This window comes from Carcharodon carcharias, chromosome 10, assembly GCF_017639515.1.
Source record: "Carcharodon carcharias isolate sCarCar2 chromosome 10, sCarCar2.pri, whole genome shotgun sequence".
Taxonomy (NCBI): domain Eukaryota; kingdom Metazoa; phylum Chordata; class Chondrichthyes; order Lamniformes; family Lamnidae; genus Carcharodon; species Carcharodon carcharias.
The window spans coordinates 65,770,201-65,786,773 of NC_054476.1; the positions used below are offsets into that span (position 1 = coordinate 65,770,201).

A 16,573-nucleotide genomic window follows, 5' to 3' on the forward strand; every position below is an offset into this window, starting at 1 on the left:
ATAATTTAAAGATAAACACAGTGTACACATTGTATGATATGTTCCACAGGATAACAGGTAATCAAGTCAGCAAAAGTAAGTCAAATATTGTGTTTTGATGGGACCAAATCAACTTTAAGATTCAGTTTTCTGATTGGCTGAAAGACGGCCACTGAGAACTGATTTTTCAGCTGACCAGGAACTAAAATCCAAAGATGTGTTTTCCAACTGAGTAGAGGGAAGTGAAGGTACAGGAGAAAGACTAAGATTTAAAACATAGATAAAAATTCTGGTTTAAATACAAACTCTCAGATAAGGAAAAATAATGCAGAAGTTAAAAGACAGCAATATGAAGGAAGATTGAATTACAAAAAACAGACAACAAACAGCACAAGGAAAGTTTTTTTTAGTTTACTTTGCCAAGTACTACATTAATTTGTTTCAGTAATATAATTTCTCAGGATTTCAACTACAATTATTCATGTAATATTAGTCTAACATGCAGTAATTATTTTTGTGTCACTCTCTAATCTTGGTGTTCCATTCTTTCTCAAGGAGTACTGGGGAGGTTGGAGTAATCAAGCAGAGACTAGGAGAACTGTAGCATTGTGGGATCTCTGAGTAATGAACGAGGCTATTGGGGACACTATAAATTGTCTAAATGGGATTTCTGGGCATGAAAGTGCTGGGAGTAGGTGCACAGGAGGGAAATTATGTTGTAGGAGCACCAAGGGAAAATGGCGACTGAATGTACTGAAGAGGTAATGTGAATTTGAAGTGCTAGCTATGGGGTCTATACTCAGCCCAGGGCATTAGTTTGGACACAGATATTGAGTACTAGCCTACACCCAACAGGCCCAGAAACAAAACACTTAAGAGGGGATATGAGAAAGTGAGGTTGATTTTTACATTCATTTGTTCAGCTCTTGTGGGCCCAATGACCTTCCCTGTTCCTAAAAAATCAGTACTCGTCCGCTCTTAGCCCAAGGATTATTAAAACTAACAAAAGTGGAAGAGCAGAGATACTTAGGAGTTCAGGTACACAAATGAAAGGACAAGTTGTTAAAGTTGTAAAAGTTTCATGAATAAAACAAAAGCAAAATGGCAATGCAAATGGTAATGTGTGTACAAATCATAGGTTACACAGCAGGCACAACGTTCTGTCCTGTTTTGGAAGGATATCAAAACCATGGAAAGGCTGTAGAAGTGATGTACTAAAATGAAAACAAGGATGAGAACCTTTCATTTAGGAAAGGCTAGAGAAACTGGAGCTATTAGATAGCACCTTCCAAACCCACTATCACTACCATCTAGAAGGATAAGGGCAGCAGATAGATGGGAACATTACAACCTGGAAGTTCCCCTCCAAGTCACTCACCATGTTGGAAACATACCGGTTCCTTCGCTGTCGCTGGGTCAGAATCCTGGAACTCCCTTCCTAATAGCACTGTGGGACTGCAGTGGTTCAAGAAAGCAACTCACCACCACCTTCTCAAGGGCAACTAGGGATGGGAAATAAATGCTGGCCCAATTAGCAAAGCCCACATCCCGTGAATGAATAGTAAAATTTTTTTTTAAAAATTCACTAGAGAAGATCTAAGAGAAGTGTTCAAAATTGTGTGGGAAATCAGGTAAAGCTATTTCAACTGGTCAAGGAGTGGGTAACCAGAGAGTATAAATTTAAGATAATTACCAAAAGAATAAAGGGAAATGTAGGCTTGTCTTTTCACAGTGATTTGTTAAGACATTACTAAGACAGAAACAGTGATGGAAGCAGAATATAGCAATGTTGAAAAGGGAAATGATATTAACTGGATAGTTTTTTCAGATTTTTATTTTATTCATTCTAGAACAGCATTTATTGCCCTTGTTCAGAGGCATTTTAAGACTCAACCACATTGCTGTGAAGATACATGTAGGCCAGGTAAGGATAGCAGATTTAATTCCCTAAAGGACATTAGCGATGGATTTTTACAACAATTGATAATGGTTTCATGGTCATCATCAGACTTTTAATTTCAGATTTTTATTGAATTCAAATTTCACCATCTGTTGTGGTGGGATTAGAACCCAGGTCCCCAGAGCATTACCCTGGGTTTCTGGAATACTAGTCCAGTGACAATACCACTCTGCCACCATCTCCCCGCATGGGATGAATGGCTTCCTTCCTGTGTTGTACAATTCTATATTCAGTAATTGAATTTGATCATGACCTGCTGTCTTATTTGATTGCTGTTGCTGACGATATCCATTGGCTTTGTTGTTGGAAACTTGTGTTGGACATTTGTCTGAATGATTCCGTCCTTCTCAAATTGGATGATGTCATTTGTTGAATCCCAGGGACTGGTACTAGAAGGAGAAAAAAGGCAGAGAAGCATCATATATTGGGCATAAATGTCTCAGGGGTTTTGCGAAAGATTTCCATAAGGAATAATGTACATCCACAGGGAAGGACCTATATTGGGCTGAAATGGAGATTAGCACTTATGAAATGTGACGGCCAAGATCTAATATCAGATATTGACTCCCTCAGTCAAGATAAAAATCAGGGAAAATTAATTGGAATAGTATTTGATTTTCATAACTTCACACTATTCTCCAAGGAAGGAAAATGAAGTACTGGAAGAATTCACAGGGTGAACAGTCTGACAGGCCACGGCATAAACGCTGTTGCCATGACCACAATCATCTTTATACCAGCCAATAAAGCTATAAGGTGGGAGGATTTTACATCCTCTCACAATCCATTTGTGAGGGAGGGCCACCCACAAGCATTAGATGCAGTATCCTTCTGGATGTCAACCCAGAATCCGCTTGCTGGGACTCTCTGGGGTGGGTTCAAATCCTGCTCCTTCTAGTTCGAGGCAGGAATGTTACAACTAAGCCAAAGGCCCTCTGCTTACTTGAAGTAAAAGTTGACATTTCCAACAAGTATGGTTTGTAGAGTGCCATTGGTGAACACTAAATACAGAACAAATATCGAGATAGACCAAAACTTAAGGCTGAAGTCCGATACAGTCTACAACATTGTTATAAAACTATTAATGTATATAATTTTATAGGAAAATATTTTTTTTTAAGTAGAGGTTTAGTCTGTGGGGGTGTGACTTAGTTGGATTGAAGCCAGCCAGTCTGGGTGCTTTGATGTGTACTAGTTTTGAGATGTAAGAGAGGTAGAGTGCATTTGCATTTTTTGAATAGAGCATTCAAGGAGTGGGGTGAAACCAAGCAATATATTTATATTACTAATAAAATTGGTACTATGAAAGGGGTTTTATTGTTAAAAGATGTGGCACTCAAAGAGGCTAGTGATACAATGAGAATTTACATTCAATGAGATGTGCTGGATATAACCAATGGCAGTTTTGTGTGTGCAGTGGAGAGGTAATGTAAGATCAAAGCAGCTGTAAGCCTCCAACTGTCTCCACAGGAACCAAAGTGAAAGGGACCTCATTTTGAATTCATCGGTGAAAATGCTTTGCCTGGTTTTTGGTTAAGTCTATGGGTTGCTGTTGCCTTATTGGACATTAGTTTAGGAATTTGATAAAAGTTATGATAGGAGTAATTTGTAGCCATGTGTATGTGTTGAATGTGTTGTAACTTAATAAACTGTTTCATTTAGTTTAATATAAAACCTCTTAAATAGGTGGTCTGATTCTTGAATTTAGAGTTGCATCTCAAACATACCGCTTAAAATAGAGGTTATGACAGTTGTTTAAAGTTTCCCTCTGGAATTTTTAAATAACTCAGCTTTACCATCAGCTGGGTCGTAACAAATATGACTCAAGGATTTTAACTGTAATAGCTTGCTATGCAAATTCTATTCACCAAAGAGTCTGAACACAATTAGACTGATGAGATCTTTGCTCAAAATGGTTGTGAACTCAGGTTCACCAACACCAAGACTTTCCCAGTTCCACATCAGCCTATGGGAAACCTTGTCACTAAGATTTATCTACTCCCTGGGAGGAGCTTTAGATAAACCACTAGTCACATTTATGATAGTCTGTGCTCCCTAGAAAATTTTGGAAAAAAGGAAAAAATGCTCAATTTATCTTTCAGTAAATTTTTCATACAGACTATGTGGGCCACTCTGTGATCTTTCATGTCACATTCTGAGCTGAAGATGGATTTGTAGAAACACACTTGAGCTGGGACAGTTCCTTGAAATGTAAGAAAATATAAAAGTACAAAGAAATCCAAGCGCATAAACAATGCCATCTGTTTTGGGCTAGTAACAAACTGGAACCCTGAACACAACATGCTGTCAGTTTGAAAACTACCCAGGACATTTATTACTCAGATTTATTCTTGTACCAATTTATTTATTTTTTGCTCATCTGAAAGTGGTGATTTTTGCTGGGGTAGGATCATCCACAGATGCCAAAAGACCAAGTAGTATCTCATCCAAATGGCTTTTCTTCATTTGTGATGCAAGAATATGAGGCTGGCATGCTGCATTAAAGAGAATAGGAAAATCGCAGGCTGGTTAGCACAGAAGAGAAAATACCCAACCAGCGTCAGCAGGCTATTTAGCAGTGGGGTGGTGGGGTTGGGGGGGGGCATCAGAGTTGAGCTTAGTCCTGCTCTCTCCTGACACCTATCTACAGCCACTTTGCAGCAAGGATCACTGGAGTTACCAGCTTAATTTTTACTCCCACCCCAAGTGCCAATGGAATGGCTGTACAGCAGCCCTGAGTGCGGCGAGCTCAGGAGATTGAACCTGCGTAATTTTTTTGCATGTAGGACGCCTTATTCATTGGATGGTAGTTTTATCAGTCTGGCAGGGCATGTGGGGAGGAGAGTTATTAATTTTATCTTCCTTTGCAGTGTACAAATATGTGTGATGAGGATCACGTACTCTGCGAATTTGTACTGCCAATTCTTTGTCACCACATCCTGCTGGAATAGTCTTGCCACCCAGTCCTCATGTTTCTCATTACGTTCTTTGGCAGCCTTGCGCTGTGCTTCCTCCAGAATAAATTTCTCCAGTGTCGCCTGTTCCTGATCACGGTTCTTTATTGCTCTGGTCACTTGCTGCCACAGCCTAGAAGAATAATGGAAAGGATTACAAACTCCCCCTGTAATACCACTGCTGTATAGAACTCACTAGAAAAAAGAGGCATGCTAGTTCCCATATATAAGGGGGTGCTGTTAAAAACCCACGAGTGCAGGGTAACATCACATCCTGTCATTGTATAGCATCCATTAACACAAGGATATGTAAAGACCTGACAGCTACACAGAAGCTATTAAAACAGCAAAACACTGGGTCCTGAATTGTGGGAGCTGCGTAGAGCCTAGAAGTAATGAATCATACCAAGTCCTGCCTGATGTATTTAATATATTGCCATAGGAGGCTGCTGGGTCCCAGCTGTTGGGTAGAATAAAACAGCCAGGGCTCAGCTGCTATAACGACTACATATTTACAATATTGATGATATAGATTACAACCCATTTCTCAACACAGCCTGTTGTATTTTGTAATCCTGAATGAATCATTTCATGTTGTTCATTTACAGATTAATAATTTTCAGTCTTTTTTTAATGGAGATCTGACTGAGTTCCGAGACATGCAGGTCAGGTCACAAGGTACTGAACATCCTACTGGATGCCTGCTCAGCCTAGTTAACTCTAAATACAATTGTTTGAGTCAAATAAAGAGATGCTCCTTATCATATTTCTCAGAATCATCTCAAAATATTTCACATACATATAATTAATTTGAAGTGCAATGACTATATAGTAAAATATGGCAATGGACCAGACACAGCACATATAGTAATGAGATGATCGACCAATTAATTTATTTTTAGTTGTGTTAGTTGAGGGAGAAATGTTGCTTGGAAGACTAGAACTGTCCATCCCAACAGGTAGAAGGGTGTTCACAATTTAACATGTCACCTTTAGAGAGGGCACTGAAGCACTAGTGTAGAGCATGTGCTCAAATCCTGAATAGATCTTAAACTCACAATGTTCTGACTCAAAGGTGAGACTGAGCAAAACTGATTGAAGCATCAGTTAAATTGGGTTGAGATTGTAGCTTTAGACTTGCTACCTGAGCCTGCTTTGCAAAGGGAAAGGAATGAGGGAGTTCCTCTAGCCAATTTATGACTCTCTTGTAATAATTTGCATGATATTTTCACCTCAAAACAGCCATTTCCTTTCCTGTATCTAAAGCTGTGATATTATTGTCTCCTGTCTGACATACCTTTCAGACTCAAAGTTGTCCTGCTCCTCCAACCATACAACATGACGTATTAAACGTTGTTTCCGAATCTCATTGGTGACACTCCAAAACATAACAGAGAACCCAGTTTTTTTCTCATGGATACACACATCCCGGTCCTGTTGCACAAAGGGTAAAAAAGGCAAAATGACAGGGAAATGCTTCTATTCGCCAAAGATTTTCTGGTGCCACCATCTGTTCATTCTACTTTCTGATGTTTTAACTGTTAGTTAAAGAACAGTTTTTGTGAATTTTATGCTACTCATATAAATGAAATTAATGACCACACAAGCATTATTTATTCATGTGCAAAATGATTTCGACACAGAATAAAACTCACTCAACACTGCTCCCAGATCAAGTGTAGCAATAATTATATGCAGAGTAATGGTCTCTCTATCTGTACTATCTCATCGGAGATACCCAGGTCTGGTACGGCAAGGGTTCTCAACCGAGGTCCGTGGTCCCGTAGGCATCAGTGGGTAGTTTCAGAGTCCACCAAAAAATAACCAACAGAAACTCTTTTGTTTCATCCATCCTTTCAATCCACTGCCCTCCTGATCAATAACCTTCAGCTAACAGATACATTGGGACTAGGCCAACTTGGACAACATTGAGATTATCATCAGCAGCACCAACAAGATTAGGATCTCCTCAATTCATTTGGTAAGGTGCAGTGAGTAAGAAATAACCAGCAGTAAAAACAGAGTCACCCACTTGCCTTTGTGGGTGCTGGTAAAGCATGGGTTTGGGGCCTGGTTCAGGTCATATCCTGTATTAATTTGTCTTTGATGATATGTGTAAAAATAAAATTGAATTTAATTTCCAGTTATTAATCAAAGGGGTGGGATTAATATATGAATGTGTTTTGAAAGATTCACTGGACATATGGAGAGAAATTGCGAAAACAGAAAAGCCCAAAATGGCTGCAAGCACTTACCCAGTGTCCCTCGAGTGTGGCCTGTACCTCTTCTCCCAGCATTATCTTTCCTGTGATCTGGTTCACAGTATCGCTGCCTCCCAGAAAAGGCTGACAGTAAACAGGATGTAATTATAATTGGAACTGCATTAGTAAATCAGAATAAACTGGAGACTCTTGGTGCGGCAGGTGTGATTTACTGCAGTTACAAGAAATGTTTGCTAAGTATTTGGGCAACTGTCAAAGTCTGTTTACAAGTGCCCTTGGACATAAAGGATAGATTTGTGTGAACCTCACCTGGGCATTAATTTGATGGAGCAGATTGCCAGTTGTATGCTCATTCCAATGGATCAATGGGCTCTACAACAAGCAGAGGGAATAAGGGGAGTGGCATAGTGGTATTGACACTGGACTAGTATTCCAGAGACCCAGGGTAATGCTCTGGGACCTGGGTTCAAATCCCACCATGGCAGATGGTGAAATTAGAATTTAATAAAAATCTGGATTTTTATTGTTCCAATTGTTGTAAAAACCCATCTGGTTCACTAATGCCCTTTAGGGAAGGAAATCTACAGTCCTTACCTGGTCTCACAGACCCACAGCAATGTGGTTGACTCTTAAAAATACCCTCTAAATGAGGGCAATTAGGAATGGGCAATAAGTGCTGGCTAGCCAGCGATGCCCACATCCCATGAATGAATTAAAAAAAAGACAATCTACAAGATAAAAGACATTTTAAATCTTGAAACATTTCAGTTTTTAAGTGTCCTTTAGTGCAATTGTACATGATATATTAATGTGATAAAGCAGCCACCAGGTCTCCCTCTTACCTTTAGCTTGAACTCGAGCTCTGCCTTGTAATGGGTTTTCTCACACTCAATAGTTATCTTCCCTCCCATCTCCAGGGTCAGTGTTCCATACAAAAGCCCTGGGACATAAACGGTGAATAAATATTGATACTCGGGTGGTGGCAATACAATTGTAACTTCTTTTTTTCCTGATGGTGAATGTTGGAAGAATATTTAACTACGTGGATTGATTTTAGTGGAAAGAAAAGCTTACCTCACTATATAGTCCCTGATCAGTCTGAACTTTGCACAGGGAGTGCAGTAAAGAGGGCTTCAGATCATGTGGTACATTAAGGGCCAATACTAAAAATAAAGAATTATGCCACAATCTGCATACAAGTGCATAAAAATGTTGGGGCCTTGTTCCAAACTCAAATGTAGTCAGATAATATTTAGCCTTTACAAAGGCTGTTTGGGGCTGGGGAAGGAATGATGGGCATGGTTTAATGAATGAACGGCACAATGAGAGCAAAACAAGGGGCACAGCATCAGGATTGTGAAAAAAAAATCAAGTTGGACATCAACAACAATTTACATTTCTACAGTGCTCTTTTCTTACAGCATGTCCCAAAGACTGGTGGATCGTATCAAACAGCATATCCCAGCTGCTGTTTGCAAGGGCAAGGCATAGACCATACCCAACCAGCCCGTGCATGCAAAACTTCAAATGCAGTGTCCAACATTAGATGTGATTCCATGATTGGACAACATTTGATAAATAATCCTCAGTGTGCTAAGAATTACGCTGATGACCAACTTAAGATTGTCAGTTGGGCTCGCAGTGTGGCGCATTTGTGTGTATGAAGTTACATATATTAATACACAGGGCTCTGTTCTTTGCAGGCAGAAAGAACATGTTGCTACACACATTGCTCCTGTTTCAGCTAACCAAAATAAGTGACGGCCATTCGCTGACTCATTCCTCAGGGCAATGCCTTGACCAATCAGGATCAAGTTGCCTGGTTTAACTTTCAAATGATGCTTGGCAGTTAACTGTCAGTCACAATCATTGGTGCATTCTTCATGGCAACACCTCTACCAATCAGAGACCACCTGCCAACCAATCAGTACTCTCTTTCTCAAACAGAATAAATTATTGTTCATATTGGTATTCTTGTGAAGTGTCCTAATGAAAAGCTTTGACATCTCTTTATTCAGCAAAATAAATTGAAGTGTCAGGGGCCATAAATGCACAGTTCAAGACAAAGGTCTTGTGGAGGTATTTGAACACAAGGATGGAGGTAGCGAAACTAAGGAAAGCAGCTCCATAAGGTGGGGCAAGGTGGCCAAATGAGTATTCACTAATGGTGGAGTGGAGTGTGGGGGAAACAAATGAGGCTAAAGAAAGTTGTGGCGTATCCGTCTCTTCATGTTGGATAGGCGTTTGAAAAGAGTCCAATAGCTATGGCATCAGGAGGTATTTCTTTACACAGGTGATTGTCAGCTGCAAGAAATTGCCAGCAAGATTAATTGAACCCAGACTACTGCCCAGAACATTCTAGGAACACTAGAGGCTGTAATGGGAAGATGGTACGGTTGGTATTCCGAAATGATGAGCTCAACTGAGCTGAAAGGCCTCCCTGATCCTATTTTAAGAGTTATATTCCATTCTGTACTGTGGTGTGCAGCCATGAATCATAGAGGCACCATGCCCACAGCAGATGGAGCTCTACCTTTACAATGTGCATATGGCATGGTGATAATGTAATCCTCCTGTCTGTTCAGGAACCATAGTCGTGCTTTCCCATCCAATATGGCAGACATTGAATTTCCTACAGGAGAGAAAGAAAAAGGTCTTTGGAGAATGGACCAGCTTAAACCTCTATGGTCTAAAGAGAGTGAGCATTCTAGCAGGACGTGTGACACCAGTATGTCAATCATTAAGTTCACAAAATCTGGGATCCTCTTTGCCATTATTTGTCTGAGCTTCGAGAATTATTTTAAAAACATTTTTGTGCTAATCAGAATGGGTATTTAGTAGTGGGGAATGGAACACCATCCATTTCAGGTTGGAGGCAGATTAAAGCTTCCTTTACACTGAAATAAAAACTTGCATTCATACAGCCTTTCATGACCTCAGGACATCCCAATGTGCTTTACAGTTGCTGAAGTATAACCAAGTGACTCAATGCATTTCAGCTCCAAGATCACAAGGGCATCTCTGTAACTGTTTATTCCTGTTGCTGCAAGAATGCTAATTGATACTCAAATAGGGCAAATTAATGCTCATGGTCCATACTTGTTTGGGACTGCTCAAACACATTTCACATAATGAGTAGTTCCATAATCCTATGCTAGCAATTGGGAACCATTCTCATTGGAACTATATGCTGGAGGATTGGAGTTACAGTAATAGTGTTCCTATCTCTGATCTGCACTCCCTTTGCACATAGCTTGGATACAAACATGGGTGAAAGATCAGTGTTTGTAAAGTTCTAGTAAAATAAACAGTAATTGGGACTATCTTGTTATTCACATTCAAGATGCCCATTTGATACTATCAACCATTTCCACTGCAGGGAAAGCCTCCCCATTACTACGATTATCACACAACTTCTTCCCTGACTCCACCGCCCCCACAAGATACTTATTAGAAGATCCCGATTGCTGTGAAATACCTTACCATAGAACTTGGAGCGGGCCAGGATAGAGCCGCTGATACAGAAATTGTCCTTCCTGTTACTGACATAAAAGGCAGACACTGGAGGATGATGGGATACCTGTGATGGAGCAGAAAGGGCAGTCAGTTTGGGAACTTAATGACCATTTGGAAAATATTCCTTAACGGAAGGGAGTCCTATATGGATGCCTGTGACCCAACACCCCTTTCCCCTAAAAGGAAATTTGTAAAACATCCTGATCTCACATCTTTCTCTGATATTGATTGCTATGATCCCAGCTGATGTTACTACTTGACAAGTCAAATCCCAGGACGGAACCTGGCTTGATAGATCATAACTTTAATTTTTTTTGTTTAGAGAGGTGGAGAGTGGCTACTGAACAAAGTCACAGAGCCTGTTGATGAACTTTTAATAAAAAGAATAAACATTTATTAAACAAGAAAAGATGCACTATATTTCTCTGCTCCTTCACCCACAACTATACCTTTATAGATATATACAGATTTGTAAAGATAACTTAAATTACAAAACCTACCTTATACTCTAATGTTCACAATAAGCATGCAGTCCATGTAAACCAATAGGTGACCTGTGGTTGTACACATCACACTCTGAAACCAGGTGGCAGATGCCACAAAGCAACTTCTATGGATCTCTCATTTACTCCCCCCAAGGTGCTTGTTACACTGCGAGTCAACCTTTCCCACTGAGCTTCGTCTTTCACATGAGGATTTCCAATTTCCACTCTCAAGGAACTCACCTTGGAATTTTCTCCGAAGCTACGCTTTCACTTGGACGTCTTTTACATGGATCCACCTCTAAGGGTTTGAACTCTCCTTCCGATGTTCTCCTTCCCTGGATCTCTATATGCATTCAGGCTTCACCTTCCACGCACTCTCTCAGATACTCAGCCATGCCAACAGCACACCACTGCTTCACAGGCCTGTAGTAAGGAGTCACCAACCTTTGACTGTCTCCTCGAATCTTCTGGCTTCTCACAAGCCGACTTGCCTTGATTCTGCTCCCCGCAGCTTTCTCTCTCTAATTTGGAGCCTTTTCCTCTGCTTACTCTCAATTACACTGAACAGGACCAGTTCAGATTACTGTTCTTTTCCCTTGACTTCACTGCCTATCTGGAACTATCTTCTGCCCAGTTCCCTGGTTTTTGGGACTTTCTTCTTTTCTTCGGAACCTGCTTCCTGCAGCTACCTTCCTGCCTGTTCTGGCAGTTTCTGTAGAATTCCTCTACCAACTGAAATCAAACTGCTTTTCTGTCTCTGTGGGCCCTCTGTTGCTAGGCAACAGCGCAGTTTTTCCTACTTTGTTTTAGCTTCCCTAAACCACTTCAAGGTTGGTAAAACCTCATTAAATGCAGGTACACAAACAGCTCCAGATCTGCTGACCCCACCTCACGGAGATAACTTTAAATGAAACAGACTCAGGTTTCACCCTTTTAAGCCACAAATAAAAAAAACATAAATTCAACTTAAAGCTGCAGCATACTCCTAATGCACACAAATACACATATGACTTACTATCTCTAGTTCCTAACACTGATAAAGGCAGTTCTGTTTCCCACTAAACATCCCTTTGATATCCCTATCTTCCTCCAACCTCTTCTCCTCACCACCACAATTGCTCATCTAACACTATTTTTACATTTTTACTCCCTGGAATCTACATTTCTTTATATCCAATACCTATCCAACATCCCCATTGAAACAGATCAGCTCCTAACACATGTCTGGCATCCCTTTCAGACAGACCCACCCAACTTTTACAGGAAATCTAAAATAAAAATCAAAAAATTTGGAAATACTGGCAGGTCAGGCGATTCAAATCAGTGACCTTTTGTTTCCACTCTAACACTTGTATGATATCTCACCCAAAGAAGGAATTATAATAATTCAAAACAGTCAACCATTTCTCTTCCAAAGTTGATTATTATTTGCGTGATGTAAGTCAGAATATATATGTAGGACCCAAAACCAGTCTGGACAGACACCATTGATATTTTACATTACACGGCCTTCCATGTAGAGTGTTATAGCATACATCAATTTAAAGAGAGGGTTACCTGCTCTGCAATATAGAAGGTGCGGCTGTCAGTTTTAGGATGGTACCAGTAGCAGCGAAAAGTTTCTCCCAGAATAGGATTATATGGTTTTTTCAGACCCTGCAGGAAACAAAGGACTTGACAAAAAAGGAAAATGAGACCATCCATCATCCCTGCCTGTGTGAGACATCCTCAAAATGGCTGTCAATCTGGCTTCAGTTAATTTCAAATTCAGGCTCAGCTTTGGAGGGTGGAATTTTGGCCCCAGAATTTGAATCTGAAGGCCATGGTATGGAAACCAGAACATAACTAGTTCCCGTTCATGGCCAGGAGCATGGCCGAAAGGCACTGGAAACTGAGTAAAATAGCTACCAGCTACCGATCCTAATTTCCTAAATTTGTTTCCTTTTAAGATATGATCTGTATACAGTTATAATGCAAATAGCCTTTCTCAATGGAAGATTGGTTAAAATGTTCAATATATTCAACTGACTAGCACTGCAGCAATGAATAGTATGCCTGTGTGCAGTAACAGGGTGCAGGGTGTAATGTAACAATCTTGAGCATATCTGGTACATAACTGACTTTGACATTCATTGCTTGAACTGCCTCAATCATGTTGAGCATTCCTGTAATTATGTCTCCTTCCTCTCACCCGCTGTTCTTGACCTTGGGAATCAGCCTTGCATTTTAAATCTGCCACCTGTAGTTTCTCCTCCCTCTCTACTTGTGTCTTCTCCAAGCTTATATCTTCGAACATGAACACTTCTTGCTCCTTTAATCCCCTCCATCCCCATTGAACATCTGACCACTCAACAGACCCTCCTCATCCTAAGCATGTCAAAATCATAAATGGTTCTGTAAACTCAGACACCATCCCCTTTTGAAATCGCCATCATTACTCCTTCCTCCAAAAGTCTAGACTTGATCCATCTGTCCTCTCCAAATACTGCAACTCCCTTTCCTCTCTGAGCTCACAAACATCTCTTCATTATACAGCTCAATGCTCTTCTTTACCCACATTTTGCTCTGACTCTCCAATCCAGTTTCCTCTTGCTCATAGAACCAATACTACCCTGGCAATGTCAAATTACGTTGTTTGTGACTGTAATCAGAATGCATTATTCCGTCCTGTCTCTTCACCGTATTTAATTTGGTTGACCATATCAATGCTTCATTGTTTTATCTCTATTACCTTTAGACTGCCTTCACTCCACAATGTCACCTCCAGAAATACAAAAAATCTATTCTTGTCCCCCATCCTCCTCCTTATATACCTGTTGCCTTCAGTGACATCACCCGCATGCATAGGATCATCTTCTAAAATGTATTATGATGACACCCAACTCTACCACTCCACCACTATACCTTGCAACTACATCTATATTGTCAGATTGCCTGTATGCACCAAGTTATGCATGAGTTAAAATATCCTCCAACTGAACATCAAGAAGATCAAAGCCATCATGTTCAGCCCCTTCCAAAAAATCTGGACCCTTGGCACTGACTCTACTCCCCAACCATTTACTCAGGTTCAACTAGACCATGGAAAACCTGGCTGGGTTTCAAATCTTTCATCCTATCCGTCAACCAGATAATTTGCTTCTACTTCTAAAACATTGGTAGCCTTCCACCTCAGCCCCACCATGCTCTTATCGCCACCAGCTTCAATTTCCCCAATGTCCTCCCTTCCCATCTTCCACAACTCCAATGCCAAAAACTCAGCCACCCATGTCTTGTCATTTGCTCAGCCCTGCTTGCCTGTCACTCGCATCTTCAGGTTTTGCAAAGTTAATCCAGAATTACATAAACTGAGCAAATTCTAGAAGACTGACAGAAGTCCCAATCAGTTGTCATAATGGGAGGCTGCAAAACATATTTCCAGGGGCAAGTATCTCTGAGTAGAGTGCCGTCACTCCAATCTCCTACCCACAGGAACCCATCACATTTCCCCTTAGCTTCTTTCTCCTGATAACTGCCCTACTGGTCTTGATACTGCCTTACCTTTGGTTTCTTGTAAAACCCAGACAGGTACCATCGCAGAACCTGTTTCATACGACCATATGCATTCTCTTCAAGGGCAGCTCTGGGGAAATATAGAGATCAGACCTCAGAAGTTTTAACTGCAGGTAATTGCAGAGAGGGGACTATACATTCATTCATGGTTTATAAAACTCAAGCACCTTCTGTAAGCTGAAACATTCAAATAAACTTCAGCATTTTAAGCCATCCACTGCGAACCTTGGACAACCAGGGTTTTCAAAGGCTGTGGCCACGTTAAGGTTGGCTGCACTTCAACCTATATTTTCTCAATATCTGGCACACTGAAGTTAGGGTGTCCAAGGAATTTGTTGCTAGACGAACTTTTGGTGAATATCAAAAGGAATGCCAGTACAGGAGAAGGAAAGTTTCCATTTTTAATAACCAGTGTCAGTATTAAACTTTTCCAGGTTACGTATAGCATAGTTAGTGCAGGTTTCATGGCATTTTAATTCTGTTTCAAGGTTAGCATTAGCATTACGAGGAATTTCATCTTTACCATAGGATGAGGGCTGATGCTTCTACTCAAATTACAGATTGTTTAGTTTTACAAGTTTTTTTTCAGTTGCTTGTGGATGCTGGGGAAAGCCTGATTTGTAGAAGTATACACTGGACTATAACAGATGAAACAGCAGTTAATTCTGGCAATAACCCACAACTCGTTGGGATACTCTGTTTGGAAAACGAGGCAAATGTTCAGGTTGAAAGGGTAATGTTGAAAAATTAGTGGGAGATAAACTCCAAATGGAGCTGGTAAAGATAGTGAATGGTTGACTTTTCCCTGAAAAATAAAAAAGGACAGAACTCTTACAATTACTTCACTATCTTCCATTTGCTTGCATCATACTGCATGAGACAAGCATTCCCTTATGCTACTGCACAAGGCTTGTAATTTCTCAGTGACACATTATAAGTTCAATTAATAAAAATCAGATTTTCATAATGTGGTTGTGGAATGATTGCAGGCTGTCACAGCAGTAGCATACATAGCAGTTAAAGCATATGGGAACCTGGTACTTGTGAATAGAGACAGAGTACAAAAGCCAGGGTGTTGTACTAAGCCTACATATAAAACAAACCATCCAGCCCCAGCTGAAATGATCACATGACTGATTTGTAAGCTTTCTATCCTTTTTCATATTTTTGTTGTTACTATATGTTGTAAATTCTATGCAGTTAAGCTCTGCCACATCAAACACCCATAGGTCAAGTGGCAAGGATGGATTAGGTGCTTCCTCCACACTATACATCAAATACTCCCAAGCCACATATGGCACATTTAAATATTGTGCAAAGTTCCCTCTGCATAGTCTTAATGAAGCATTTTCTACTGTACCAGAAAGACATTTTTTCTTTTCTTTATTGTTTTGGTTCCTTTCAGTGAGACTATCAATTTAGCTCCAATAACATTTTATATCCCGAATAGCACACAAACAAGCAACTCTCAATCCACCCATGGGCTGAATTGCAACCCAAGTCTAACAACCTACACACCAATTCCTTAAGGATCTTAGGGGCTGAATTTTCCCTTTGGCGTGTGGGGGCAGGCTCCACACGTCCATACGTAAAAAGATGCGCAGTGACATTGGGTGAACATCCACACCATCGCGATATTTCACTGGGCGGGCGCGTGATATGTCCGACACACGCCCGCCATTAATTAACGGGCCAGTTAAGGCCCTTGAGGTGCCAATCGACACTGATTTTTCAGCACCCGTGCGACCTTCAGCTTTGCGCATGGGCGCAATGGGCAGGCGGGTAGGACACATTTGTATTAACCTCATCTATGGGTGGGATAAGAGGGCTCACTGGGGTCGCAAGTGTGCACGGTCAAGCATTTATTTCTGAAAGTTTTTGAAACTTGCTTGTATGACCTGCAGT

At 40.6% G+C, this 16,573-nt stretch overlaps 1 protein-coding gene across 4 annotated transcripts in view; it reads right to left on the reverse strand.

The window, feature by feature from the left end:
• The window catches only part of osbpl5 (oxysterol binding protein-like 5), a 148,144-nt gene that overhangs the window by 7,352 nt on the left and 124,219 nt on the right, over positions 1 to 16,573 (reverse strand). For all 4 annotated transcript variants that reach the window (XM_041198181.1, XM_041198180.1, XM_041198179.1 and 1 more), the window contains 9 exons: positions 14,657 to 14,738; positions 12,674 to 12,772; positions 10,599 to 10,695; positions 9,649 to 9,747; positions 7,958 to 8,055; positions 7,149 to 7,238; positions 6,191 to 6,327; positions 4,841 to 5,026; positions 2,193 to 2,328 (listed from right to left, as the gene is read on the reverse strand). In XM_041198181.1, the coding sequence (XP_041054115.1) occupies positions 2,193 to 2,328; positions 4,841 to 5,026; positions 6,191 to 6,327; positions 7,149 to 7,238; positions 7,958 to 8,055; positions 9,649 to 9,747; positions 10,599 to 10,695; positions 12,674 to 12,772; positions 14,657 to 14,738 (1,024 nt within the window). The remainder of the gene's footprint in view (positions 1 to 2,192; positions 2,329 to 4,840; positions 5,027 to 6,190; positions 6,328 to 7,148; positions 7,239 to 7,957; positions 8,056 to 9,648; positions 9,748 to 10,598; positions 10,696 to 12,673; positions 12,773 to 14,656; positions 14,739 to 16,573) is intronic.